The sequence below is a fragment of the Chiloscyllium plagiosum genome, unplaced genomic scaffold (assembly GCF_037043375.1).
Source record: "Chiloscyllium plagiosum isolate Xiang-an unplaced genomic scaffold, Cpla_swu_hap1 HiC_scaffold_24, whole genome shotgun sequence".
Lineage (NCBI taxonomy): Eukaryota > Metazoa > Chordata > Chondrichthyes > Orectolobiformes > Hemiscylliidae > Chiloscyllium > Chiloscyllium plagiosum.
In genome coordinates, this window is record NW_028270162.1 from 22,019,176 (window position 1) to 22,046,695 (window position 27,520).

The 27,520-nt window shown below is 41.9% G+C and overlaps 1 protein-coding gene across 2 annotated transcripts; it reads left to right on the forward strand.

The window, feature by feature from the left end:
- Positions 1 to 214: 214 nt before the first annotated feature.
- LOC122562607 (beta-crystallin B3-like) lies at positions 215 to 19,482 on the forward strand. 2 transcript variants are annotated; one of them, XM_043715591.2, is made up of 6 exons: positions 215 to 326; positions 1,143 to 1,228; positions 4,389 to 4,507; positions 7,429 to 7,561; positions 16,246 to 16,388; positions 19,157 to 19,482. In XM_043715591.2, the coding sequence occupies exons 2-6, from the start codon at positions 1,154 to 1,156 to the stop codon at positions 19,332 to 19,334; spliced, it is 648 nt and encodes a 215-aa protein (XP_043571526.2). In that variant the 5' UTR covers positions 215 to 326; positions 1,143 to 1,153; the 3' UTR covers positions 19,335 to 19,482. The 2 variants fall into 2 exon arrangements, with proteins under 2 accessions (XP_043571526.2, XP_043571527.2); XM_043715592.2 differs by having other exon boundaries at positions 274 to 326; positions 1,150 to 1,228.
- The last annotated feature ends 8,038 nt before the right edge of the window (positions 19,483 to 27,520 follow it).

A 27,520-nucleotide genomic window follows, 5' to 3' on the forward strand; every position in this document is an offset into this window, starting at 1 on the left:
TTGGTTGCTCTGGCACAGCTCTCGCTTGTACTAAAATATTGCTGACCAGAGTCCAGGTCTTAATCTTCTCCGAATCACCCAGGCGGGCTACGGGAGATTTTTGTTTGGGAATCGGTGCCGTTGAACTTTGTACCTGTGCTGCTGCGGACAATGAAGTTGTTTTTGATTCTGCTGCGTCGGCTGGCAGCGAACTCGGATCCGATGCCGAGCCCGCGCCATAAATAGAGTGGACGGGAGGGCCGGCGGGCGGCCGTGCAGCGGGAAGCAGTCCCCAGAGTGAAGGCAGACCGCAGCTGAGTGACGCCCAGGCCAGCTAAACCCGCACGGTACACTGCAGCATCCTGTAATCACAGCCTCGCCACTCCCTCCCGTTACTAACCGCTGCTTTTTAATGGCACTTAATAATTCTGCTTTTCTTTAAAAAAATTAAATAGAAACTAAAAATGTAACACATTTGCATCTTTAAATGATTATATTTTAATGATTAATTTAATGGGTACACTTCAAATTATTGCTTTTTCTTATATTCAGCCTTTTACACTGAAAGGCTTTGCATTTTTACTGAGTAGGTTAGTAACTTTGTTTCACAGAGTTTATTTTTACAGCATGGAAATGGTCCTTCGCCTCGTCGTATGTTTGTCCAGCGGTTTCATTTCTTTTTGAAAGAATATGTCCTTTTTTCACATAAAACCGGTACTTTGTAAAACCTGCATTAATATTGTATTCTGCGTTGTTATTCTGACCAAACTGGTTGAGTAATTCAGAGTTTAGAATCCAGACACACCCAGATCGCGCTCTCTAACGCAAATTATTCCATATTTCGTGCGTAATTGCTTTTTGAAATAATTCCCCCCCGCCCCCCCCCCCCCACCAGTTGCAGGACAACTCCTGAAAGCGCCCTGTGCGCCTGTGACCAGAACTCGCCCCCTTTCCAGTTTCAGGCCATTCGGGGAATAGGGGGAAGGGGGCGAGGACGGTGACAGGTTTCTCAGAGAAGAAGGCAGAGACTTCCCTGAGAGATTGTGAGCTTGATGCGGTGCTGCCCGTACGACCCGCCTGGCCACTAACGCCGCTGGGCCAGCACAGCTCTGAGCTTCTCAGAGTCCCTGGGCCCAATGTCACCCCTCTTCTTGTCTCCGAAGGTAATAGGAGGATGGCAGAGCAGCAGAGTGCCTCCGAGCAACCAGTCGCTGGGAAAAGTCAAAGTGCACCAGGAGCAAATTACAAGGTACCACATGTAATCCCATCACTTGGCACTGGCCAGAGTGGTCCAAGATTGGCATTACATTAGTTTATAATTCTGTTTCTGCTGTTGTTGGTCAAGCAAGTTGGTACCCTGGATCAACTTTTAGGTTTCATCTTCTAAAACTGATCTTTGAACTTCACTGGGCTGCAATGCTTTGTTGAGTTGTTGGATGCTTAACTGTGACATCTTGTACACCATTGGATTGATTTTCCCTTAAAGAAATATTGTGTTTTAGGTCATAATATTCTGTAATGTCATTGCCATCAACACTAGCAAGTCAGATGCGCTGCTATTAAACTCTAGTTATATCGCTCATTATCATTATTGTATACCACTCATCCAAACTGTGGCCAACTTTTGAGTCTCTTTTGTTGGTTTCCAGGGCTGTGGGCTTTTCCCTCTGAGATAACAGCACCCATTTCCTAGTCAGTTCCAACGTCCATCCTTTTCCCAAAGCACCTTTCCATGCAAGCGAAGGAGACACAAGTTGGGGTGGCACGGTGGCTCAGTGGTTAGCACTGCTGCCTCACAGCACCAGGTGTCACGGTGGCTCAGTGGTTAGCACTGCTGCCTCACAGCACCAGGTGTCACGGTGGCTCAGTGGTTAGCACTGCTGCCTCACAGCACCAGGTGTCACGGTGGTTCAGTGGTTAGCACTGCTGCCTCACAGCACCAGGTGTCACGGTGGTTCAGTGGTTAGCACTGCTGCCTCACAACACCAGGGTCCCAGGTTCGAATCAGCTGTGTGAAGTTTGCACATTCTCCCTGGGTCTGCGTGGGTTTCCTCCGGGTGCTTTGATTTCCTCCCACAGTCCAAAGATGTGCAGGTCAGGTGAATTGGCCATGCTAAATTGCCCATAGTGTTAGGTGCATTAGTGAGAGGGAAATGGGTCTGGGTGGGTTACTCTTCAGAGGGTCGGTGTGGACTGGTTGGGCCGAAGGGCCTGTTTCCACACTGTAGGGAATCTAATTTAATCTAATACCTGCCCTTTTACCCTGACCCTAACCTGTTCCCACTGACTAGGACCCTAAACACTCTTTCCAAGTGAAACTGACTAGCCACATTCACGTCTTTCAATGTAGTGTGCTGTACTCACTGCACATTGCGTGGTCTCCTCTGAGGAGATTACTCTCAAGACTGAGTGACCAATTTGTAGAGTACTTTTCACTGCACAAGCTTCTGGTGGCCTGTTGTTTTAATTCCCCAACTTGCTCCCATTTTTTAGCCTTCCCACCCTTGGCTGCCTGCAATGTTCTAATGAAGTACAACTCAAGTTTGAGGAACAGCATCTTGTCTTTCAGCTGGGCACTGAATTTCTCTGATAATCTCTGCCACTATTTTGTTTAATTTTCTTTTCTTAAACCTTCTTCTTTCCCAATTTCCTTTACTTTGTTTTTAGACAGGAGCAATTCAGCATCCTGGCAACCACATCTCCTTTAGACACATCTTTTGTGTCTTTTCTTGGCCTCAATTGACCTCTCTTGCCCTTCACCAGTCTCAGACTTGACCTTTTGCTGTTCTTCCCACCCTCCAACTTTCATTTGCTCAAAGTTGATCATATGCATCACTAACTTTGGCAGAATCTGAGGAGATAGAAACAGACCTACTGAGTATTTCCAGCATTTTCTGTTTTTTCATATTTCCAACATCCACAATATTTTTGTTTACTCTGTTATTTTTTCAATTACAAAGATAATTGACAGCTCTCTAAATAAAACACTGGGGAATTGGTGACCACTCGTTTTAAATCCAACACAGATGAATGTGTGCCTTTTCTGTAAATTAAGAAGAATGTATACTCTAAGTATATTTGGGGCTTTCAGTCTGCCATCTCCTGTTGAACATGAGCCCATAGCACTGAACTCCCCAGAATTTTGCACTGACTGGCTTAATTGCAAGTCACACAGAGGAGCATTAAGGAGAGCTGATGTACAATTAAGTAGTACTTAATTAGAAACCTAAGAAAGGGTACCATTCTGACATTAGTGCTGATGAATATTGCTGGGTCAGCAAAGTGGATATTTTTTTTCTCCACATCTAGCTTTTATAACATTTAACGTCGACTTCAATGTTAACCTCTGGTCGCTGAAATGCGATCCCCTTCTACAGTTCTGGTATTCCACAGGGCTCCAGGTAGACGTTACGTTCTCCCATTCCAGTTTACACTTGCTTCTCAGTTCATGTGGTAATTTCACAATCCTTCAGTTTGATTTGTTAAGGAAATACATAGTTGCTCCTCCTATTTACTCCAATCACAGATGTCCAATTTCGCTCATTGTAATTCGATCAACTCATACTTTGAGATATGTGTCACAGGGAAACAAAACCTAAATATGCAGGGGGAAAGTCAAGCTAACTGCAAATTATGGTCCATCATATTGGTCCATCTAGTCGTGTTAGCTTTGTAATATTACAATCCATGATTCTACTCTGAAAAAAGTGGTGGTGTGATGCTCGATACATAGGCCATATGACCGGAAGACTAGCAGGTCATGCCAAACAATTCTTCACTTTGGCTGTCATGGAAAGCAAAGAACTTCTGTACGAAACAAGCCAAAGCTTGCAGAACTCAAAACAGTGTTTGACATTAGATGTGATTCCATAGTAGGATTATTTAGCAAAAGTTGTTCAGTGTGCTATGAACTACACTGACAGGTAATTTAAGCTGGTCAGTCACTAGCCCACTGTGTGTGTGTCATGTGAACTGTATATATTAATATAGAGGGCCCTTTTTTTTGCAGAAAGAAAGAACATGTCCAGACATTGTGCCTGTTTTAATTTACCAAGTAATGCAGCAGTCATTCGCTGGTTCATTGTTCTGGGCACCATCTTGACCAGAATCAACCTACCTGGTTTAAATTTAAACAAAGCTTGGCAGTGGCAGTTAACTGTCAGTTATCATGTAATTGGTGCCTTTTATGCAGTAACATCTCTCCCAATCAGACTGCACTGGCCAGCAATCAGCACATCTTTCTCATGGAGTATGAAAATGTCATTCTTCTTTACATTTGAATTTTTGCAAAGATCTTGATAAGTGTGTGATGAAAACCTTTGATAACGTGTAATTTTGTTCAGCAATATTCAAATTCTATACAACCAAATGACTGTTTATCATTAACCTGTTTTATTTTGATTTTTAAGCTCATAGTTTATGAGCTTGAGAACTTCCAGGGTCGCAAGTCTGAGTTTACTGGAGAATGTATGAACCTGGCTGAGAAAGGTTTTGAAAAGGTGGGATCAATCCGTGTGGAGAGTGGTCCGTAAGTGCATGCATTTAAATAGTAAAGTGCAGAGGTAATCTTATGACTGTTGTTGAAATTAAAAAGAACCTAATTCACTACTCATTTGGCTCAGGATGTCAATTGTGATTAAAAATAGAAAGGAGTCACATAGAGTTTAAAAACCTTTCAATATAGGCTGTTATTACAGTGAATGATTCTCAACTGTTAATAGTCTTGTTTTTCGTTGCACCACTCTCTAATCTGGGTTCTGTCCATTTACAATTATATGGTTACCCATGTCAGCAGCAAACAGATAAATCTCATTGTTGATGACATTCAGCATTTTTTTTGAGGGTTAGAAACAAGAATAATTACTTCTCTGAGTGACCTGTCTGGTAGTATTGATAATATAAATAGATATCTATCCCCTATTGGCATCTTCTGAGGAAGAATACTTCCATTTACCCAGGGGTTATGAAAAGCACTGTATATCACAAAGTACAGAACATACTCCAGTGAGGAACTTCAAGAGAGACATGGTAGCTCCACTACTGACCTGAAATAATGTATCTGCTAGAAAAGGTCTGCATCAGATAATGCAAGAACTAACAAGAGGGAAAAACCTCCTCAATCTTGTCCTCAAAATCTAGCTGCTTTGCTAAATGAGAGAGATTTAGAATGGTCCTGGCAATTCAAAACTGGGCATCCATGAAGTGCTGTTAGGCATCAACAGCAACAAAACAGAATTCAACTACAAGCTGTAACCTTATGGCCTTGCAGTGTCCTCACTTTACCATTACCATCAAGCTAAAGGATCAACCTTGATCAATGACATGTGTAAGGGTGAATACCAGGAGCAACATCAGGAAAACCAAAAATGAGATGTAAACCTGTCAAATCTACAACAAGACAACCTGACGCCAAACACTGGAAGTAGCATAGAATAGACTCAGCTAAGCGATCCCACAATCAGATCTCAGCTTTGCAATCCTGTCATGTCCAATCATGATTGGCAGTCGATAATGAAACAAGAATAGGAGGAGGAGGCTCCACAAATCAATACAAAAGAGAAGTCTGAAGAAGTTGCAACCAGCTTCAACATGACGTGCCAACTGAATGATCCATCTTAGCCTTCTAATGAAGTTCCCAACATTACAGATGGTGATCTTATTCACTCCAAATGATATCAACAAACAGCTAAACACTGCAAAGGCTACGGGTCTTGACAACAGCCAAATAATATTACTGAAGTCATGTGCTCCAGAACTAGCCAGCCAGAATCCAGTTCCAGAAAGCTACAATGCTACCACATATCAAACAATGTGGGAAATTCACCAGGTAGGACAAGTCCAATCTGGCCTTGACTTGTGTGCTAATGTTCTGAATTGATGCTCGAACCCAGAACCTTGTGATTCAAAGGTGAGAGTGCAACCAAGTGAGCCATAGGTGATCAAGCGTGAAAGATAAATCTTTCAGAGTTGTGATTCACAAGTGCATTGCTGCACTTTTGTGATCCTGAGACACAGGGACTGATAATACATTTTAATCATCAAGTGATTGAGTCCTACATCATGGAAACAGATCCTTCAGTCCAACTCGTCCGTGCCAACCAGACATCTCAATCTGGCTTCATCCCGTTTGTCAGCATTTGGCCCATATCCCTGTAAACCCTTTATAGTCATTTACCCAGGCAGATGCCTTTTAAATGTTGTAATTGTACCTGCCTCCACCACTTTCTCTGGCAGCTCGTTCCATACATGTATCACCCTCTGCATGAAAAAATTACCCTTCAGGTCAATTTTAAATGTTTCCCCTCTCACCTTAAATCTTTCCCTATAGTTTTGGACTCCCCTACCCTGGAAAATACCTATCTATGCCCCTCATGAGTTTATAGTCCTCAATAAGGTCACCCCTCAGCTGCCAATACATTTGTGCAGCATGCATTGGTGCCCTTAAAACCAAAGCTGTAGTTTTAGATGCACAGAACCCATGCAAATATAGGAACACATGCAAATTTGAAAATAAGGCATCTTCACATGAACCGTGTAATGGATTATTAAGCCTCTGAAGGAGCCTACCCATAATGTGACGACAAAGTGCTCAGTGTCCAACTCAAGTGATTTAGTAGTCTTATCTGAGAACTATACTTTGCTGCTGATCCTGTGCTGCTCTACATGAGCTAATTCTTGCAAGCAGCCATTCTTCACCCAGTCATTGAAGAGCTGCTGGCCTGAATAAGAGTCATACGGTTTTGAATGTGCTTATCTCCCAGGCTGTTTCCAGCAAATTCTGTGGTAAGGCTAGGAATGGTAGCTGTGCTGATCTTGCAGTTACGATGCAAGGTCAAGTTAAATGGAGTGCAGAGGCAGGCAGTCTGAGGAGCCCTTGGAAACAATGAACTGGGAACACACTTCTAATCCCATGTTGAACTCCAACATCAACTATAATTCCTGACCCTGAGTCCTATCTTATTATTGAAGAACATTCCTGAAGAAGGGCCTGTGCCCGAAACGTCGAATCTCCTGTTCCCTGGATGCTGCCTGACCTGCTGTGCTGTTCCAGCAATAAAGTTTCAACTTTGATCTCCAGCATCTGCAGACCTCACTTTCTCCTATCTTATTAATTCCTGTTTCATGGTTCATTGTTTCTGGGTACCAGCTATAAATTGGCTATGATACATTGGTTAAGTGAATAGCAAAGTTCTGAAAGCACTGGAGCCAGTGCATTAAAGACAGGAGCAAAGCTTTTTTTTAAGTTGTCCCAGTTTTTGAATTGGACAACAGTCAGGAACAATTTGATAAAAGTGCGGCCTCACTTCTGCTGGTACTTGCTGAAACAGCATTCAAACCAGTGCATCTGAAAGATCTTTCTCCCAAATCCCAGTCCCAGAGGGTTAAGATGTGTTCGGTTCTCAGTTGCATCCCTGAAGTGCTTAACAATTGCTGTTTCTTTTTCCCTAGATGGGTAGGGTTTGAACGACAGAAGTTCACTGGCGAGCAGTTTGTTTTGGAGAAGGGAGAATACCAACGCTGGGATACATGGTCCAACAGCCACAACAGTGAGAGACTACTATCATTCAGACCCATCCGCATCGTAAGTCCCAATTTGTTCCATGTTTCTCCTCCCATAAAAAGAAATATGGAGAAATAGAATGTGCAGTCTTTCAAAGAAAGAGGCAGAAAAAGAGAGCAAACAGTGAGAGATAGAGAGCACACTGTTGTGAGAGCAGCATAAGAGAGATATTGAGCTGGATTTCTCACAAGAGCAGCTTCTGGGACTGGAGATATCAGGGCGAGCCTGTCGATTCTTCCTACTTCCATCAGCTATTAAAGCCATTCATGGGAATGAGGTGAGAGTTCCAACCGTTGCCATAAGTAAGTCCCTCCTCTGAGAGCTATCAGCTAATCAAAGGCCAACAGTATTGGGATAGAGGGCCACTGACAGTACTGCCCCCACAGACATTGTGGAGACAATCAGCGATGGATTTGCACCTCGAAGTACATCCAGGGCCTTGTCAATCCAGGCCCCAGTGAGAAGTGTGGGCATGTATGTTGGGCAGGCTGGGGGAAGGAAAGGAGTACTGTTTGAAGGATTGGGACTTCTAAGTGACACCAGGAGCCCAGAAAGAAAGCCTCTACTGCTTTTAGCTACACACCAACCCACAGGTTCAAACCTGTCATGCTAGACATTAGGCTTCTCCTGCTGCTGTTAAATTAGAGTAACAGCAGGACAAGGCCTGTAAGTGGGCTTTATTTGTCCTTTTAAACATCTAGTTGGCCCATGAGCTGGCAGACCTTCTGATTCCTCCCCCTCCTATCCTGAGCCTATACAGTCACAGTAGAGATGGGGGAGAGCAGTGGGTGACATGATGCCCTCTTCCACTCAAAATACAGGAACCACCTGTAGTACAGACACTGCAGGTTGAATTGTAACTCCCCAAAACAGGTGGATTAAGTTGCTCAGAGGTTCAAAAAACTGAAACAGGATACCAACCTACCTGTATTTGCCCCCTTCGGGCTTAAACAGAGGTAGATTGAGGACTCAGCAACTATGCTCCTCAGAGGAGAGAGATTGGTCACTTAAATACAATAAGGTCCTGTGCCTTAATTTTAACTGTTTAACTTGTCATCAGTTTTCCAGGCCTTAAGGAATCTGGTAGGTGAAAGCTGATGTGAGAATTTAATCCATGAGGTAAGTATCTTTACAGAACTACTTGTGGACAAAGAGTAGCAGGAAGTGATTCTTTTAGATCCACTAAACTGCCTCCTGGGATTGTATTCATTGGAGTTTAGAAGGTTAAGGGGAGATCTAATAGAAACTTACAAGATAATACATGGCTTGGAGAGGGTGGACGTTAGGAAATTGTTTCCGTTAGGCGAGGAGACTAGGACCTGTGGACACAGCCTTAGAATTAGAGGGGGTAAATTCAGAACAGAAATGCGGAGACATTTCTTCAGCCAGAGAGTGGTGGGCATGTGGAATTCATTGCCGCGGAGTGCAGTGGAGGCTGGGACGCTAAATGTCTTCAAGGCAGAAATTGATAAATTCTTGATGTCACAAGGAATTAAGGGCTACGGGGAGAATACGGGTAAGTGGAGTTGAAATGCCCATCAGCCATGATTGAATGGCGGAGTGGACTCGATGGGCCGAATGGCCTTACTTCCACTCCTATGTCTTATGGTCTTATGGTATAACCTCTTACCCCATGACTGCTGCTCCACAATCATCTCTCACCTCTTCACAACAGCCTTCGTACTTCACTGCCTGGGATTCTTCTCTGTAGCACCACTCTCACCATCCCCACCCACTCCTACACACACACACATGCACGCAAGAAATGGCTATGCTCTCAGACTTACCAAGCTGTGATCTTATATTACATCCCTTCCTATCCGACAGGCCTGTAACATGTCATTCAGTTTGACAGTGAAAGCCAGCAGAATAACATAGAAATATGTCAACCTTTCCTTTGGGTTCCCTGAACTGAAACACCACAACCACATGACCAACCCTCAACTGCTGCAACCACACACCCTCCCTGAAATAGGATCCAGGCCAATGAAGGTGAAGCAGTGTGAGGACAGACAGGTTGATACAGAGAGAAAGAGAGATGGACAGAGAACACAAACAATGTAAAAGAGAGAGAGAGACACACTGAGAGAACAGGTACAAAGATTAAAAATGTGCGAGGGATAGATACTGTAGGAGAAAGAGAACAATCAGGGAGATGGTGTCAGAGAAAATGGGAGAGACAGAAACAGTGACAAATCAAGCAACTTCAGAGACAGACGCAATAAAGAATAAATAATGATGCACATGCACTGCACATCAAAAGAGAAATGGCACATGCACAGGAGGGATAGAGAACCACACTGAAAGAAAGGCCAATTCCCTGATACCCTACTCGTGGAGCGACCCTTGCACATTGATATGCCTATATGGAGGGCAGAGAGATTCTCCTGAATTGGTGCTTTTTAAATTATAGTTTGCAGGCCTTATTTAAGGTCCAGCATTATCTAAATGTATGTTAACAGGTCAAATAATGAATTGCCATTCCCTTTCTTCATGATTCTCTGCCTGCCATATGCACGGCTTAGTAGTTGAAAGTGACAGATTTTCTGTGCTGTTTATATTCTTACAGATTGAGCTATTTAGTTTATTATGATAATATGGGGAGCTGATGTTATATCTTTGGACCAATATTGAACCCCTGGCAAATGTTCTGGGGACATGGGTTTGAATCTCACCATGACAGTCAATGATGCCCACATCCTATGAAAGAATTTTTAAAAATGTTTTGGAACATAAAAGAACAGGGGTAGACCATTCAGCCCCTCAAGCCTGCTCCACCATTCTAGAACATGGCTGATCACCCACCTCAATGCCATAGCCCTACATTCATTCTATATTCCTTGATGTCATTTGTGACTAAAAATCTAAATCTGTCTGAAATTAATGACTGAACGTCCACTACTCTTTGAGGTTGAGAATTCTAAATATTCAACACCCTCTGAATGAAGGAATTTCTCCTTATCTCAGTCCTAAATGACCTGCTCCTTAATCTGAGATTATGTCTGATGGTTTTATACTTATCAACCAGGGAAGCATCCTAACCATGTCTAACCTGTCATTCCCTGCATGAATGTCATAAGTCCCAATGTGATGACCTCTCATTTTCCTAAACTCCAGAGATGACAGGCCCACATTCCACAAACTCACCATTTAAACATTCCCACCATCCCAGCAATCAGTCTGGTGAACTTGCACTGTATTCCCTCTCTAACAAGTACAAGTTTGCTTAGGCAGAGGGCCTGAATTGTGTACAGTTCCATAGGTGTACTCTCACCAATGGCTAAACAATTGGAGCAAGATTTCTCTGTACCTGTACCCAAACGCTGTTGTGATAAAAGCTAACATACTGTTTGCTTTCTGAATTATTTCCTGCACTTGCATTGCTCCTTCAGTGACTTATGAATAAGAACACCTTTGGATATGAACCTTTTCCAATTCCTTACTATTTATGAAATACTCTGCACCTTTGTTCCTTCTAGCAAAGTGGATAACCTCACAATTATCCACATTATCTTCCAACGACCATGTTCATGCCAGACCATTGTTAAAGATTGTGAACGGTTGATCCAGGTGGTACCCCACTGATGCCAGCCTGTCAAACTGAGAACTGATCAATTTATTTCTATTCATTTTTTTATTGTTAACTGTTCCTCAGTCCAGACTAATATATGACTGCAGTCCCATGGAGTTGAATTCTGTTTAGTAACCTCCTGCATAGGACTTTGTTAAAATTATTCTATAAATCCAAAATCTCCATATCTACAGAATCTTCCTTGTTCGACTCTACTAGTATAATTTTGTACATCTCAATCATGTCCACCCAACAGTCTCCTTTGATGTAAGGAAGGTAACTCTGTCTTCATAACTGAAGCTGTCCAGTTCAGGCAAAATAGTGGTAATCTCTTCTGCACCCTCTCCAGTGCTATTGTAACCCTCTTATAATGTTGTAGTTGTGTTAACTGGACAGCAATGAAGGCTGGAACTGAACTCACTACAAACAAGCTGCTATCAAATCTGCAGCATTATAAAGCCATCATTCTCACCATTATGCTACCACCTCCAGCTGATAGTCAATGCTGATACTGAGCATGCTTGGTGTAGGGAGGGATGTGGTGCCAATCAAGTGTGCTGCTTTGTCTTGGATAGTGTCAAGTTTCTTGAATGGTGTTGGAGCGGCACACATCCAGACAAATGGTGAATATTCCATCTCACACCTTGTAGATGGCAAAGTTTGGGGAGTCAGGAGATGAGTTGTTCCATGTAGAATTGCTAGCCTCTGACCTACTGTCATAGCCACAGTTAGGCCAGTTCACTTTCTGGTTAATGGTAACCCCGACAATGTTGTTAGTGGGGATTTCCGTGATGGTAATGCCCATTCAATGTGAAAGATGATAGTTAGATTCTCTCTTGTTGGAGATGGTCATTGCCCAGCATTTAAGTGACAAGTAACATTTATGTCAGACATCAACCCAAACTTAGGTGATATCCAAGTCTGTCTGCATTTTGGAATTGACTTCTTCTGTATCTGAGGAGTCACATATTGTACAATCATCCGCGAACCTCCCTATAATCTAAGCCTTACAATGGAAGGAAGGCCACTGATTAAGCAGCTGAAGATGGTTAGATCTTGGACGCTATTTTGAGAAGGCATGCAGAGATGCCCTGGAGCTAAGATGACTGACGTTTGTCCCAGTGATTAACAAATGATACTTATCATTTAGATGACTCTGAACAGGAGAGCTCTCCCACTAATTCCCATTGTCTCCAGTTTTGTAGCTGCATGCTGCCTTAATTTGGATCTTTTGTCCATGTCTGAGCCAAGGCTGTAATGAAGTCAGGAGCTGAATGGCCCTGGCAGAACCCCCAAACTGAGTGTCACCAAATCCTCCTTGTTAGCTCTGTGGATAACACCTCCCATCATTTCACTGATGATCAAGAGTAGATTGATGGGATGGCGGTTGGCCAGATTGGATTTGTCCTGCTTTTTATGTACAGGATACACCTGAGCAATTTTCCACATTGTTGGGTATATGCTAGTATTGGAGATGCCAATGAACAGCTTAGCACGGGCACAGCAAATTCTGGAGCACAGGTCTTTGGTAATATTGGAGGAATGTTGTAAGGTTCACTACCTTAACAGTATCCAGTACCTCCAACCATTTCTTGACGGAAACAGACCCTTCGGTCCAACTTGTCCATGCCAACCAGATATTTCAACCCAATCTAGTCCCACCTGCCAGCAACTGGCCCATATCCCTCCAAATCCTTCTTATTCATATACCCATCCAAATGCCTTTTAAATATTGCAATTATACTAGCCTCCACTTCCTCTGGCAGCTCATTCCATACATGTACTACTCTCTGCACGAAAAAGTTGCCTTTTAGGTCTCTTTTATGTCATTCCCCTCTCACCCTAGGCCTATGCCCACTAGCTCTGGAGTCCCCGATCCCAGGGAAAAGACTTTGTCTATTTATCCTATCCATGCCCCTCATGATTTTGTAAACCTCTATAAGGTCACCCCTCAGCCTCCGATGCTCTCAATACTCTGACCAATAAAGGAAAGCATACCAAATGCTTCTTCACTATCCTATCTACCTGCGACTCCACTTTCAAGGAGCTGTGAACCTGCACTCCAAGGTCTCTTTGTTCAGCAACACTCCCCAGGACCTTTACCATTAAGTGTATAAGTCCTGCTAAGATTTGCTTTCCCAAAATGCAGCACTTCGCATTTATCTGAATTAAACTCCATTTGCCACTTCTCAGCTCTTTGACCCATCTGATCAAGATCCCATTGTAATCTGAGATAAGCTTCTTCGCTGTCGACTACACCTCCGATTTTGGTGTCATCTGCAAACTTACCAACTATATCTCTTATGCTCACATTCAAATCATTTATGTCAATGATGAAAAATAGTGGACCCAACACCGATCCTTGTGGCACTCCACTGGTCACAGGCCTTCAGTCTGAAAACAACCCTCCGCCACCACCCTCTGTCTTCTACCTTTGAGTGAGTTCTATATCCAAATAGCTAGTTCTCCCTGTATTTCTTGAGATCTAACCTCCCTAACCAATCTCCCATAGGGAACCTTGTCAAATGCCTTACTAAAGTCCATATATATCACGTCCATCATTCTGCCCATATCAATCCTCTTTGTTACTTCATCAAAAAACTCAATCAAGTTTGTGAGACATGATTTCCCACACTCAAAGCCATGTTGTCTATCCCTCATCAGTCCTTGCCTTTCCAAATACATGTACATCCTATCCCTCAGGATTCCCTCCAACAACTTGCCCACCACCGATGTCAGGCTCACTGATCTATAGTTCCCCTGGCTTGTCCTTACCACCTTTCTTAAATAGTGGCACCACGTTAGCCAACCTCCAGTGTTCTGGCACCTCACCCTCAGGTGACTGTCTGTGTGGAGTTTGCACATTCTCCCTGTGTCTGTGTGGGTTTCCTCCAGGTGCTGCAGCTTCCTCCCACAGTCCAAAGATGTGCAGGTCAGGTGAATTGGCCATGCTAAGTTGCCCATATTGTTAGGTCCATTAGTCAGAGGGAAATGGATCAGGGTGGGTTACTCTTCGGAGGGTCAATGTGGACTGGTTGGGCTGAAGGGCCTGTTTGCACATTGTAGGGAATCTAATCTAATCTGTGACTATTGATACAAATATCTCAGTTTATGGAGTGAATCAAATTTGCTGCAGTTTGTCATCAAAAGCTAGCATCCAAGTTCAGCAGAAAAATGGAATGTTGGCCTTTATTCCAAAGGGGCTGGTGTATAATGTAACATGATTTTGCTAAAGGTGTACAAAGCGCTAGTCAGACCACAGCTGGAACACTGTGACCAGTTTATTTAAGGCCCTTTATCTAAGATATACCTGTATGGGCATTGGAAACAGTCCACATAAGGTTCACCAGGCTCATATCAGATATAGTGGGACAGTTTTATGAGGAGATGTTGAGTAGATTGGGTGTATACTAATTAGAATATAGAAGAATGAGAGGCAGCCTTAATGAAAGATACAAGATTCTTAGATGACAAGGCAAAGTTGATTCAAAAAGGTTGTTTCCCCTTGTGGAGGGGTGTCGGTCCAGAGGGTGTAATCTCAGAATAAATGGTTGAACGTTTAAAACAGAGGAATTTTTTCTCAGAGAGTTGGGAATTCTTTATTGCAGAAGATTTGCAAATGATTCCATCTTACCTTTTGTATTGATGTGCTGGGCTCCCCCATCATTGAGGAAGGAACAAGAGTTACCTATATGGAAGAGGACCATTACAGTTAGAATGGAACACATATGCAAGAAAAACACTCAAAGACTTTCTGGAAATGGAAAGAAACAGAGGTGAAAGAATGTACATCAGGGAGGGCCAAACATTCAATGGAAAAGATAGTGCAAGACAATGAAAGGCAGATATACAACAAGGGACAGACACCCAAACACTAACTATACAAGTCACAAGCAAAATAAGAATAGACCTGTCCTTAGGTAACTGGGCAGATAAATATTCAACTGGTTGACAAATAAACATAGGGAAGTCTCCAAATACAAGGTGCATGCAGTGTAAAATCAGTACGCTGAACTTGTATAAAGCAAAATGGGGTGCATCAAAGAACATCATTCCAAGGAAATACAAAGATTTTAATGAAGAGAAGTACAGGCTAAATCTCAGTATAACCATCATAAAGATAACTCTAAGGAACACAAAACTTGTACTTGGATGGTGGAAAAGGAGGAACAGAAAGACTAAGAAGAAACATGAGAAAGATTAACAAACAAAGCAAAATGCAGCTGAAAAGAATATTGATTATTTGTCCTCATTGATGTAGTTTGCCTTCCAACTACACAAATTTAGATTTCCCGAATCGCATCCTTTCCTTTGCCTTTCACGAGTTTATTTCGTCACCTACATTCGGCTTTATATTTATTCCCTCATCCTTTTAACTCTCCTTGTCCTGGCCTCTTGTACATCTTTCTCCTTTTGGCCCGCCCCGAATTTGTGGCAGGTTCATAGAATCCCTACAGTACACAAACAGGCCCTTCGGCCCAACAATACCACACCCACCCTCTAAAGAGTAACCCACCCTGACCCATTCCCTTATCCTATTACTCTACATTTACCCTGACTAATGCACCTAACCTACACATCCCTGAACACTTCAGGCAATTTAGCATGGCCAACTCACCTAACCTGCACATCTTTGGATTCTGGGAAGAAACCAGAGGAAACCCACACAGACACAGGGAGAATGTGCAAACTCCACACAGACAGTCACCCGAGGCTAGAATCAAACCGGGTCCCTGGCGCTATGAGGCAGCAGTGCTAACCCACTGAGCCACTCTGCTGCCCAGGTTTTTCAAACATTTCCTTCCCTAAATTCCCCGATGTTTGCACATCTATGTTTTGGTCACTTTTCCTAAACTCTCACTCTTTGGCTCAGCTTGGTATCACCATTTATTTCTAATTGTGAAGCATTTTGACACATTTCAATTAATGATCCAGCAAACATACAGGTAATTATTGTCACATATATGACAATTAAGACTGGAATTTAAACTTTGGACTTCCTTGACAAGACTCTAATATATTTTGAGACAACTTTCAATTCTAGGTTCTCTGGGTCACTACTGACATATTGCCTTCTGGTATCTGAATCTCATATTTAACATTTCAACCTACTGATCGTTTTACTTTCTTTTAGGATGGCGGAGAGCACAAGATCCATCTCTTTGAGTTAGCTGGGTATAATGGGAGGAAGATGGAGATTGTAGAAGATGATGTTCCCAGCCTTTGGGCTTATGGATTCCAGAATAGAGTAGCCAGCATCAAAGTCATCAATGGAACGTAAGACAACACCTTACACTGTTTAAATCATTGACATTTTCCTGCAAATTGTTAGGTAGTGTCAAAGCATTTGTTTTGATTATCTCTTGCTGCATGTTTGGAAAGATTAATGTGTAACCCACATTTCTTCCTGATTTACTCCATATTTGCCTCTATCTCATCTGCAATCCCCATATTAAAGAACTAAAAAGTAAACATTTAAAAATGAGGGCAGAGGAGCTGCAGTATTAACACTTGAGAACAAATTATATCCTGCATCAACTACAAAAACAGCATCAAAACATAATGAGAATTTGATAAAGGATCCAGAAGTGGTGTTATGTGTTACCAAGATTTCTGCCAATGCCGTACCTAGAAATAAAATGACGTTTTAGAGAGGTAATGATGTAATACTTTCCGAAGAGATGTGACTTTGTAGATCCTTGAATGTTGCAACTCAGGATGGGTAATCTGGTGGACATTTAGTGGAGACACATTTGCTTATTCAAACTAAGCTGAAAATGTGTTGCTGGAAAAGTGCAGCAGGTCAGGCAGCATCCAGGGAACAGGAGAATCGACGTTTTGGGCATAATCCCTTCTTCAGGAATCCTGAAGAAAGGCTTATGCCCGAAATGTCGATTCTCCTGTTCCCTGGATGCTGCCTGACCTGCTGCGCTTTTCCAGCAACACATTTTCAGCTCTGATCTCCAGCATCTGCAGTCCTCACTTTCTCCTCCTTATTCAAACAAACCTTCAGTAAGGCAGCAGAAGGGAGTGAACATGCAGGAAGGCAATTAAATATGAAAATTGTTATGTCAGTGTAAGACCCTAACTGCAGTTATTGAGAAGAATTGGGTGAAGAATGCATTATGACCTGTCACATATTCTCCAAACCATTGCAGCAATGACTCACTTACCTGATGAGTTTGACTCCAACAACTTTGATGCCATCCAAGACAAAGCAACCTGTTCAATTAGCGTCCCATTGTCCAGTTTAAGCATCCATTCCTTTTGCCATTGATGCACAGTGGCAGCTATGTGTACCACCACTGCACCAAGACTCTTTCAAAAGAACATTCTAAACTTGAAGCCTCAACCACCAAAAGGACAATGATGACAATGCATGTCTCCCTCCAAGTTACATATTATCCTGACTTGGAACCATCTTGCTGTTATTTCACTGTTGTTACATCAAAATTCAAATTGAAAAATCCCTTCCAACAGTCCTGTGGGTCCACCACAGGGACTGCAGTGGTATGAGAAGGTGGTTCACCATCCTTTCTTCAAAGCTGTGCAGCCGCTCCACGGATCCCCGCATGCTGATTAGTATGCTGACACTGCTCCCAGCATTGACGTCTGGTTTTGGACCTCGGAGGTCTGTACAGAAAACAAAATTCAAGGGAATGTAGCTCACCTTCACAAGAATAATTAAAGATAGGTGATGACCTTTGACCTGTCCAGCATTGCCCATGATTCAATGAACAAATTAAAAGTAAGTTTTTTAGGAGGAACCAGAATAACCCTCCTGTTCCATCAGAACTCTTCCAGTTCGTTGCTGACCCATTGTCACCATATTCCCACACACCCTTCCTGAACAACGGTAGTCATCTGACAAGGATTAACCTGGAGTTGCAAAAGTTACAGATTTATTTCCAGGAAACTCATGCGAACAACTCTGCTGGTAACTGGCAATTTTTAAAAACTGTTTATTAACTTTAAAAATATTGACGATGGGAAATAGAGGTGTTTGATCCACAGCCAAGCACCAACTGAGGAGGCATCTCGTCATTTCCTGGTGGCTGCACGGAGGCAGGATTCTGCAATGATGGACCTGTCTGGGGGAGGCCTGTGGCAGCTGTGGGTCAGTTGGAAACATGAAATCGTAGATTGAAACCTTCAAAGGTACAATGAGCCAGATTTTCAGTGCTAGTCCCAACAGTGTCTGCTTCTGACTATGTTCAATAACTGGCCACATTTGCTCCTGAACAGTTTTGAACACAGTTGGCACCTATAGCACAACAAAAGCAATGTTGGTAAGTTCCAGATCTGAAAATGAGTCGTGCCTTCTGACTGCCACATTGGGTTGGTAAGTACCTGCTCAATGCCCAACTGCACAGTCTCCTTCACAAAGTCAACAGGGCATAAGGGATGTAAGAGGTTAAAAACGCAATAGATAGGCAGATCATGGCTAGTAACGAGAAAGATCTAAATAATGTTTTGAACTGTAGTTGACCTTTAGAGGATAAATTAGACATAAACCATGCAGACATTCAGGGAGTGATAGATGGGTTAAATGAATACTTTGAAAACAAAGACTGGGAATATTTCAACATGACTCAGGAATCCATATCCATTTGGGAATTACTAAAACATTAAAACTAAGAAACTGAATAAATTAGAGGATGGTTTCAATAATCCTGCAACCATATCAAGGGACAGTATTGACACTCACATATGGCTGGCTATCACAAACTCACTATCTATGATGAGCCATCCATTAGTTTGAATGGATGGAACATTACAAGCTGCAAACTTGGAAACGCCCCTCACCTGCTTCCTGTGAACGTTGATTCTAACTGGGAAGTTGCAATTAAATATCTGTGTGGTTCCTGAATTGGACAGGATGGAGCAAAAAAAAAACCAAGTTCAGTAAAGCAGTCATGGGTTTGCTTCATTTATCTAGAAGCTTCACCAACACACAAGCTGCCTAAGCTAAGGACTGGAAGATAGTGAATGTTATCCTGATACCTACCAAATATGTAATGATGTCATATTCTGTTGACCTCTAGGTGGGTAGGCTACCAGTACCCTGGTTATCGAGGACCCCAGTATGTATTTGAAAAAGTGGACTATAAACATTGGAACGAATGGGATTCGAACCAGCCCCTGATCCAGTCGATCCGCCGTGTTCGTGATATGCAGTGGCACAAACAAGGCTGCTTTCAGGCTACTCCCACGAGCAGCTGAAAGAGACAGGAGGAAAACCTTGAGGTCAGGGGCAGAACGTTTGCAAAGAAGAGAAGAATGAAGTAGAACCCGCAGGCCTTTCGTCCCTGTGCTGTACAATAAAACCGCTACAAATAAAATGGTGACTGACTGTAACCACTTACATGATCGTATTTGTTCACGTGGATTTTCTGTTTCTTTTCCTTTTTAAGCAAAGATAAAACATACAGTACCCTGACTATACATATATTTTTTTGCCAGAGTTCCTACTCTGATCACTGTCCAGTGATCCCACCTGGGAATTTTGTGTGTGTGTCTCTCTGTGTAGGAGACTAGCTTCCTGTGATGCATCTGAGAAACACTACCGCATGACAATTGGGCAAAATGCCAGTCGCCTTGTTACTGGATCTCTCCTTCTGAGAAAAGGTGAGAAAATTGAACTATAAATATATCTCTTTTAAAAGAGTTATAAAAATGTTCCAAAGAAACACCTGTCACACTGTAAGCTTAACCCAGTCATTAAGATTAGATAGATTACTTACAGTGTGGAAACAGGCCCTTTAGCCCAACAAGTCCACACTGACCCTCTGAAGAGGAACCCACCCAGACCCATTCCTCTACATTTACCCCTTCACCAAACTCTATGTGCAATTTAGCACGGCCAATTCACCTAACCTGCACATTTTTGGAATGTGCGAGGAAACCAGAGCACCCGGAGGAAACCCACGTAGACGCAGGGAGAATGTGCAAACTCCACACAGACAGTTGCCTGAGGTGGGAATTGAACCCGGGTCTCTGGCACTGTGAGGCAATAGTGCTAACCACTGTGCCACTGTGCCGCCCACATGACAGAATCTCTAATAAAGTCATATTGTTTACTGAGGTTGCTGCAGTAAGATCCCTGTAAAATATAAATCCACAGAAGTTCAGAATGCCTCACTAAAAGCTATCAGGGTCCACTCATCTACAAATAAGAATCAGAAGGTCACATTGTTAATGCTGAGCCACAGGCTTATGTGTAAGCATACAGGATTAAACAAACCCTCAAAAGTAAACTAGAAACAGTGTTTTAGTTTCATTTCACCTGCAAATGAATGTGCCCTCAAACTCTCAAAGAGAAGTCTTTGTACCAGAATCGCTCTCAATCAAAGAACAAAAAGAAACTTTGGTCATCCACACAGACTACAACATTCTCTTGAAATCGTAACATTTATTACCTTCAGTGGCTTTCTTTGAGATCTTAAGACACACATTATCATTTTTACTGTCCATGGGTTTGTCCAGATTTTTTGTGTCGAAAACAGAAGGCATTTTTATAGAGTGCTTTTCATGGTCCTCAGGGCACAGTTAAGACCTATTGTGAATAATGTGTGCAATGTTGGTGTCTTCATTAAGGCAGGTTGTAAATGCTTTGGAGACACTTCCCTGGAATTTATTAGATTATAGTTGGTATGTCTGGGTTATGTTATGAGGAAAGCTTGGGCAGGCTGCGCTGGTTTCCACTGTAGTTTTGAAGTGTGAGGGGTGACTTGATTGAACAGTATAAAATCCTGAATGGTCTTGACAAGGTGGATGTGAAAAGCATGGTCCCTGTGTCAGGTCAATCCAGAATTATGGGGCACAATTATAAAATTAAGGGTTACCATTTTGAGACACCGATGAAATTTCTTTTTGAGGGCTGTGTGACTTTAAAACATTGTCTCAGAAGGCAGTGAAGATGGGATCATAGAGTCATAGAGATGTACAGCACGGAAACTTCGGTCCAACTCGTCATGCCGATCAGATAGCCCAACCTCACCTAGTCCCATTTGCTAGCACTTGGCACATATCCCTCCTATTCGTATACCCATCCAGATGCCTATTAAATGCTGTAAATGTACCAGCCTCCACCACTTCCTCTAGAAGCTCTTTCCATACATGTACTACCGTCTGCGAGAAAAGGTTGCCCCTTAGGTCACTTTAATATCTTTCCCCTCTCACCCTAAATCTATGCCCTCACATTCTGGACTTCCCCACCACAGGGAAAAGATCTTGTCTATTTAGCCTATCCATGCCCCTCATGATTTTATAAACCGCTATAAGTTTGAAACAATACTGTTATGGAGCTAAGATGTGAACAAACCTGACATTACATTTTATTTGTTAGGCCAAATGATTAAAGATTATCGGGGGTAGATTTGCATGCGAAATTCAATACACAAACAGAGCAGCCACGATCCTGTTGAATGGCAGTGTAGGATCCAGGGACTGAATTGTTTGCTTCTGCTCCTAATTCATTTGTACATGCATTTAGAATATCCCCAGAAAAAAAAGCAAGAGATTGGTGCAAGTTCATAAAGAAAAAGTTATCATACAAAAGTCAGCAACCATAAATAACCTCATTATACTCTCCAATTGACCTCACAGCTAAGAGTGGAGTCATGGGATGTGATCTAAGCATTCTCCCCAGTACTACACTGCTATGGACTACTTTTTTGTTTTTTTTTAATATACTTTCTTGCACAATGACACACAGTGAAGTAGTTCCACCTGGTTGAGATTCGTGTATCTGACCGTGTTCCTCTATTGGCTCCAGATTTTTGATTGCTTGATTTAGTAGGAACAGCAATAAGCTATTAAACTAAAAAAAAATCCTTTTTTATTATCTTCCAACTCTACTGGGGAGCCATCAGACTATATTTCTCAATCTATTGTCTCCCCAGAAACATAATTAATTTTCTCTTGAACCATTTAACAATATTCAGTCAGTGATTTTCCTGGACAATTCAAATGAATGGTGCGTGCAGGCTTCATAAACAGTTGTCTTCCGGAGTCATTTTTTCATAGTTCTAATATCTATGCTCTAAAACAGGTACACTGAGATTTTCTTCTTGTCCTAACTTACTGTTTTGTAATTTGTGTGCGGCACGGTGGCACAGTGGTTAGCACTGCTGCCTTGCAGCGCCAGAGACCCGGGTTCAATTCCCACCTCAGGCGACTGACTGTGTGGAGTTTGCACATTCTCCCCGTGTCTGCGTGGGTTTCCTCCGGGTGCTCCGGTTTCCTCCCACAGTCCAAAGATGTGCAGGTCAGGTGAATTGGCCATGCTAAATTGTCCGTAGTGTTAGGTAAGGGGTAAATGTAGGGGTATGGGTGGTTTGCGCTTCGGTGGGTTGGTGTGGACTTGTTGGGCTGAAGGGTCTGTTTCCACACTGTAAAGTAATCTAATCTAATTCATCCTCTTCAAAATGAACAATTTACAAATATACACACAAAAGCACAATTCTTCACCTGTTTGTGGAAACGTCTGTGAAGTTATCTTGAAGTATTTTTTCTGAACAGAAAACAGCGAGCATACATAATCTTCTGTTAAAATTTAGATTCTTGATATAATCATTCTGTTTTCTCACCACAGACATCTCTCAAGGGCATTAATGTTCTTGTAGATGTCGGAATTGCACACTACTATATGTTTTATTATCATATTTGCTTAAGTAATAGTTGATCTCATGTACAAGTCAACTCCTGACTTTTGGCCAAAATTTTCCAACCCTCTTTACGTATCACCTGCACATCCTGATGCAAATCTCATTTTGTTCAGCTCCTCATGTCTGAGCATGTCACTACATGCTATTAAGGCGACCACTTCACCAAAGCATGCAGGGTTCTCACCAATCCTGTCCTCTAATATGGCAACATGGTATCAAAAAGGACCTACAGACATATAGCCCTGTTTAGACATAAAGTTGTTGAGATTGCAGAGCAGAGAAATAAGTGTGCAGCTGCAAGAGAATTCTGATATCAGAGAAAAACGTTAGAGATTCAAGAAGGTTCTCTCCACGGTTTAGGCAGACGCTGAAGCATCAATGTGCAATAGAGGAAAGCCCAGCATGTGGCCATGGTTAGATCAATGAATTTACAAAGTATGGTTTAACAGCTGCCAGATCAATCCAAATCTTCACCCTGTATCAGGCAAATAAATGAGTCATTACAAATTTCAAAGTCAGTCCTGGAAGGTAAGGCAGGTTTAGGAAAAGAAACAATTTTGTATCATGACAGAAAACCACGATTTCATCTTGACTCCTAGCAGAACTCAAGAAGAGGCTTATCACATTTCAGTTGTCTCTAATCAATCAACAAAACAGTGGATTTTGATTGGCCTGTATTGAGAACATAGATGAGACTCTAATCAACAGTGATTTTTGACAACTGGCCATGAAATGAGTAGATTATTATTGTGCTAATTAAAAACCTAAAGGATGCTGGAAATCAGAAACAAAAACAGGAATTGCTGGAAAAGTTCAGGAGCTCTGGCAGCATTAAACCATCCTGGACACACCAAACAAATCCTTCCTCCATCCAAGCCCCTGGCACTGTGCAAGTCCCAGTCAATATAGAGAAAGTTAAAATCACCCACCATAACAACCTGTTCATTTTCCACTTTCCTTAACCTGTCCACATATCTGTTCCTCTATCTCTTGCTTGCAGTTGGGAGGCCAGACATACAACCCCATTAAAGTGATTGTATCTTTCCTATTTATGAGCTGTACCTATATAGTCTCACTGGATGAGCCCTCGAAGATATTCTCTCTCAGGACAACAGTGATATTCTCCCTAATCAGTAACGTAACTCACCCAATTTATTTACATCCCCATCACACCTGAAACATCTAAATCCCAGAACATTAAGCAGCCCAGTATTGTCCCTCTCTCAACCAAGACTCTATAACAGCTACAACATCATAGTTATATGTATTGATCCAAGCTTTAAGTTCATTTGCCTTACCTATCATACTCCTTGTTAATTATAAATATTAATTGTGTAAATGAAATATTATTCAGTAGAAATTATTTATGAATATTATAATTATAACTAATTTTTTAATAAAAACGTCAGTATTGAAAATATTTCTTCCAACCCTCATGCGATTTCTGGGCGTGGTGTTGTTAGGAACAGTCTCTGGCTTGGTAACTCTGCAATAGTGAAATGATGCAGAGGTGGATTTCAACCCATATAAACTATTATGCTTGGCCTTCTTCTTTATAGTTAAATATTTAGTTTCAGAACCCCACTTTTTACCTAAGTATATATAAATGCTTTATGCAAGAAGACCATTTTTTTTGTTGAGTGCTCTATGCAACTAGTACCATATGTAATAGTGATCACTGATCCCTTCCTTGTTGATGTGCGTGCATACAGTTGCTGTTTTAAGATACTTGTAATGCTATTGGCTAAAAATGAGAAACAGAATGGAAATGTTAATGACACAATCATCTCTGATAATAAAACTGAAAAATTCAGTATTAAAACAGTGTACCACTTTTTGGATAAAATTATTTAATATAACTTAATGCAATAAAACGAGAGTTTTAAAACAACTTGTTCCACTGCACAACACACCATGCTTGCTGTACTCATTAGTCCTCTCCTGTTAAATGAGCTCCCAGTACAAGAAGTCGGATTTTCCATTGGCCAGCGAATCGTTCCTGCGTGGTAAATGTGAGTTTCACATCAGGATCTAGTGGAATGCTCAACAAAGCAGAATCTGAGCAATTTACAGGATATGGAAGGTGCTGATTGGCAATTCTAGAACCCTATGAAAGGATTCATTTATATTGAGGAATTTGGAGGGTTCTGCTACAGTTAAATAAATAGTTCTTCAGGAAAGGTTTGACATTTAAAAACTGAGTCTAATTCTTGAATAAGTATTAAAATAAGCCTCCAGTTTACAACAAAACCCCTAAACTACAGCTGGTCTTGATCCCACGTACCTCTCAGACCCTGAGCCGACATTCCCCTCTCATTCTGGGAACCAACACTACCCCTGCCATTGAATTCCTTCCCCAGGGCCTAAAAGCATAATGCATCCTGGCCCACCAGGATGAACCCAACACATCCTCTGCAATTGGACATGACACCAATCCCCTCAACCCACCACCTTGGGGGTTTGACATCCCACTCTCACTAAGACCACACCCCTACTAGGCCGAATATTCAAACACCCACTCTCAGACCTACCCTTAAAAGGGAAAGCAATGGCCTAGTAGTATTTTCACTAGACTATTAATCCAGAAACTCAGCTAAAGTTCTGGGGACTCGGGTTCAAATGCAGCCATTAGAGACAGTGGAATTTGCATTCAATAAAAAATCAGGAATTAGGGATCTAATGATGGCCATGAAACCACTGTCAATTGTCATAAAAACATCTGGTTCACTTGTGTCCTTTAGGGAAGGAAATCTGTCATCCTTACCTAGTATGGTGACATGTGACTCCAGACCCATCGACATGTGATTGACTCTTTACTATCCTCTGGACAATTAGGGATGGCAATGAATGCTGGCTTAGCCAGAGATGCCCATATCCTATGAGTGATTGGAAAAAAAGTCACCACTTACCTGGCCCCTTTCTCACCTGGCATCCTACCCTTCTGGTGCACTAAACTCACATTACTGATGAAGGGCTTTAGCCTGAAACATCGATTCTCCTGCTCCTTGGATGTTGCCTGACCTGCTGTTCCTTTCCAGCACAACACTCTCGACTCTGATCTCCAGCATCTGCAGTCCTCACTTTCTCCTAATCTCACAATTAGCTTACACACATTGTTATGAAAATGTGGGTGTACTGTATCTTTAAGAGAGTTAAAAGTTAGCAAAAACTACCTGACAGCACCAAGTGTTCTGAAAAAAGATACAATGTAACATGTGCTCCAGCTACAGGGGTAGCGAGAGTAGCTGGTTGCCTGGAAAAGACAAAACAGATTCAAATTAGGCCAATCACTTTAAATTATACCCCCAAAAATACCAAACTCCAATCCAGTTTGAATTGAGTATATTGACAATCTTAAAACTCAATGACACAATCCAATAGTTGGGGGAGGGTAATAAGCCTGGGGAAAATTGAACAGTTGAGAGGAGAACTGCCAAGCTACCAGCATGTAAAGACTGTCTGAAAAAATTAGCTCTCTTAAAAAGGTATCTTTATCGATCAGTAATCTGTAAACCAGAATCCCCAAGAAGAAGAAAAGACAACCGGAATACAGAGAAAACTGAAAGCTGCCTTGTTTTGAGATAAGAAGTTTTGTCTTGTAAATCATAATTGGGAGTTTTATCGGATTAGTATTATAGAAGGTAAGGTAAAAGATAGGTTCTAGAGGAATTGTAAATAGTTGTTAGTTAATTATTCTCTGTTATACTTTAAGAAATAAAGTTGTTAATTTTTACTTTAAATAGTTCTTGACCTCTGGAATTTTCACAGATTACTGCATGGGATAAATCCTTTCTGTGTTGCTGGTTTACAGTAAGCAGGAGCGTTTACCTCCTGTTGTAACAACATACCCTGCCACAGGAGCTGTCAAAGTGCTATCTGCGATGCAGGACACTTAAATCACAGAAAACAACAACTACTGCTGTGAAAAGATAGGAATGGTTCCACTTCTCCCAACTATCCTGTACCATGAGGGACCTGTCTGATTCAAAATACACCTCACATTTCTGAAGGAACCCTGATCAGAATCTCCTGTCAGAAATGCAGAGCTCTTTCTTCATGTGAAAAAGGAGCAGAATGGCAACCTGATTGTGATTGTCACTTTTTGGGAAGTGCAGTCCTTGGATTTATAATACGTGACAGGTAAGACTGACATGGAATATAATAATGAATGGAGAGAATGCAACAAGTCATAGTGGGATCAAGGTACAGGTATTTGCTGTTAAATTCAGAGTAAACGTTCTACTGATAGAATAAACTATTTAATCTTAACAATGTCCAGTGTTTTTTTTGTGCACCCCATTGTCAATAAGTCTTTGGAAAGCTCTTTTATTAAAAGGAGAATCTTTGAATATTTTTAAGGCAGAAGTGGATAGGTTTTTGTTAGTAGTCTTTTGAGATAAAACTTAAAGGTGCAAGGAAAATAACTTATGCTTCATAAGTGGCAAAAAGTTAATAACTAACCTAACTAACATAAAGCATATTCAATGTTTGTTTAATGAACTATTAAAATTATAGACCAAAAAAAAAGTGGCTCGTGTACATAACATCAGTGGAGCTGTTGCTGTAGAAGCTGAGGACCTTCCAGATGGAGTGTATAACTCCAAACCAGGTCCTGTATAGCCCGTATGGTGGCCCTCTGTTGGGAAGGGTGCCAGAGGGTTTCTGCAGATGCCAGAAATTTCCAACTGGCCGAGTTCTGACATAAAACAGCCAATCTGGCTGATCAGGCGTGTTCATTCT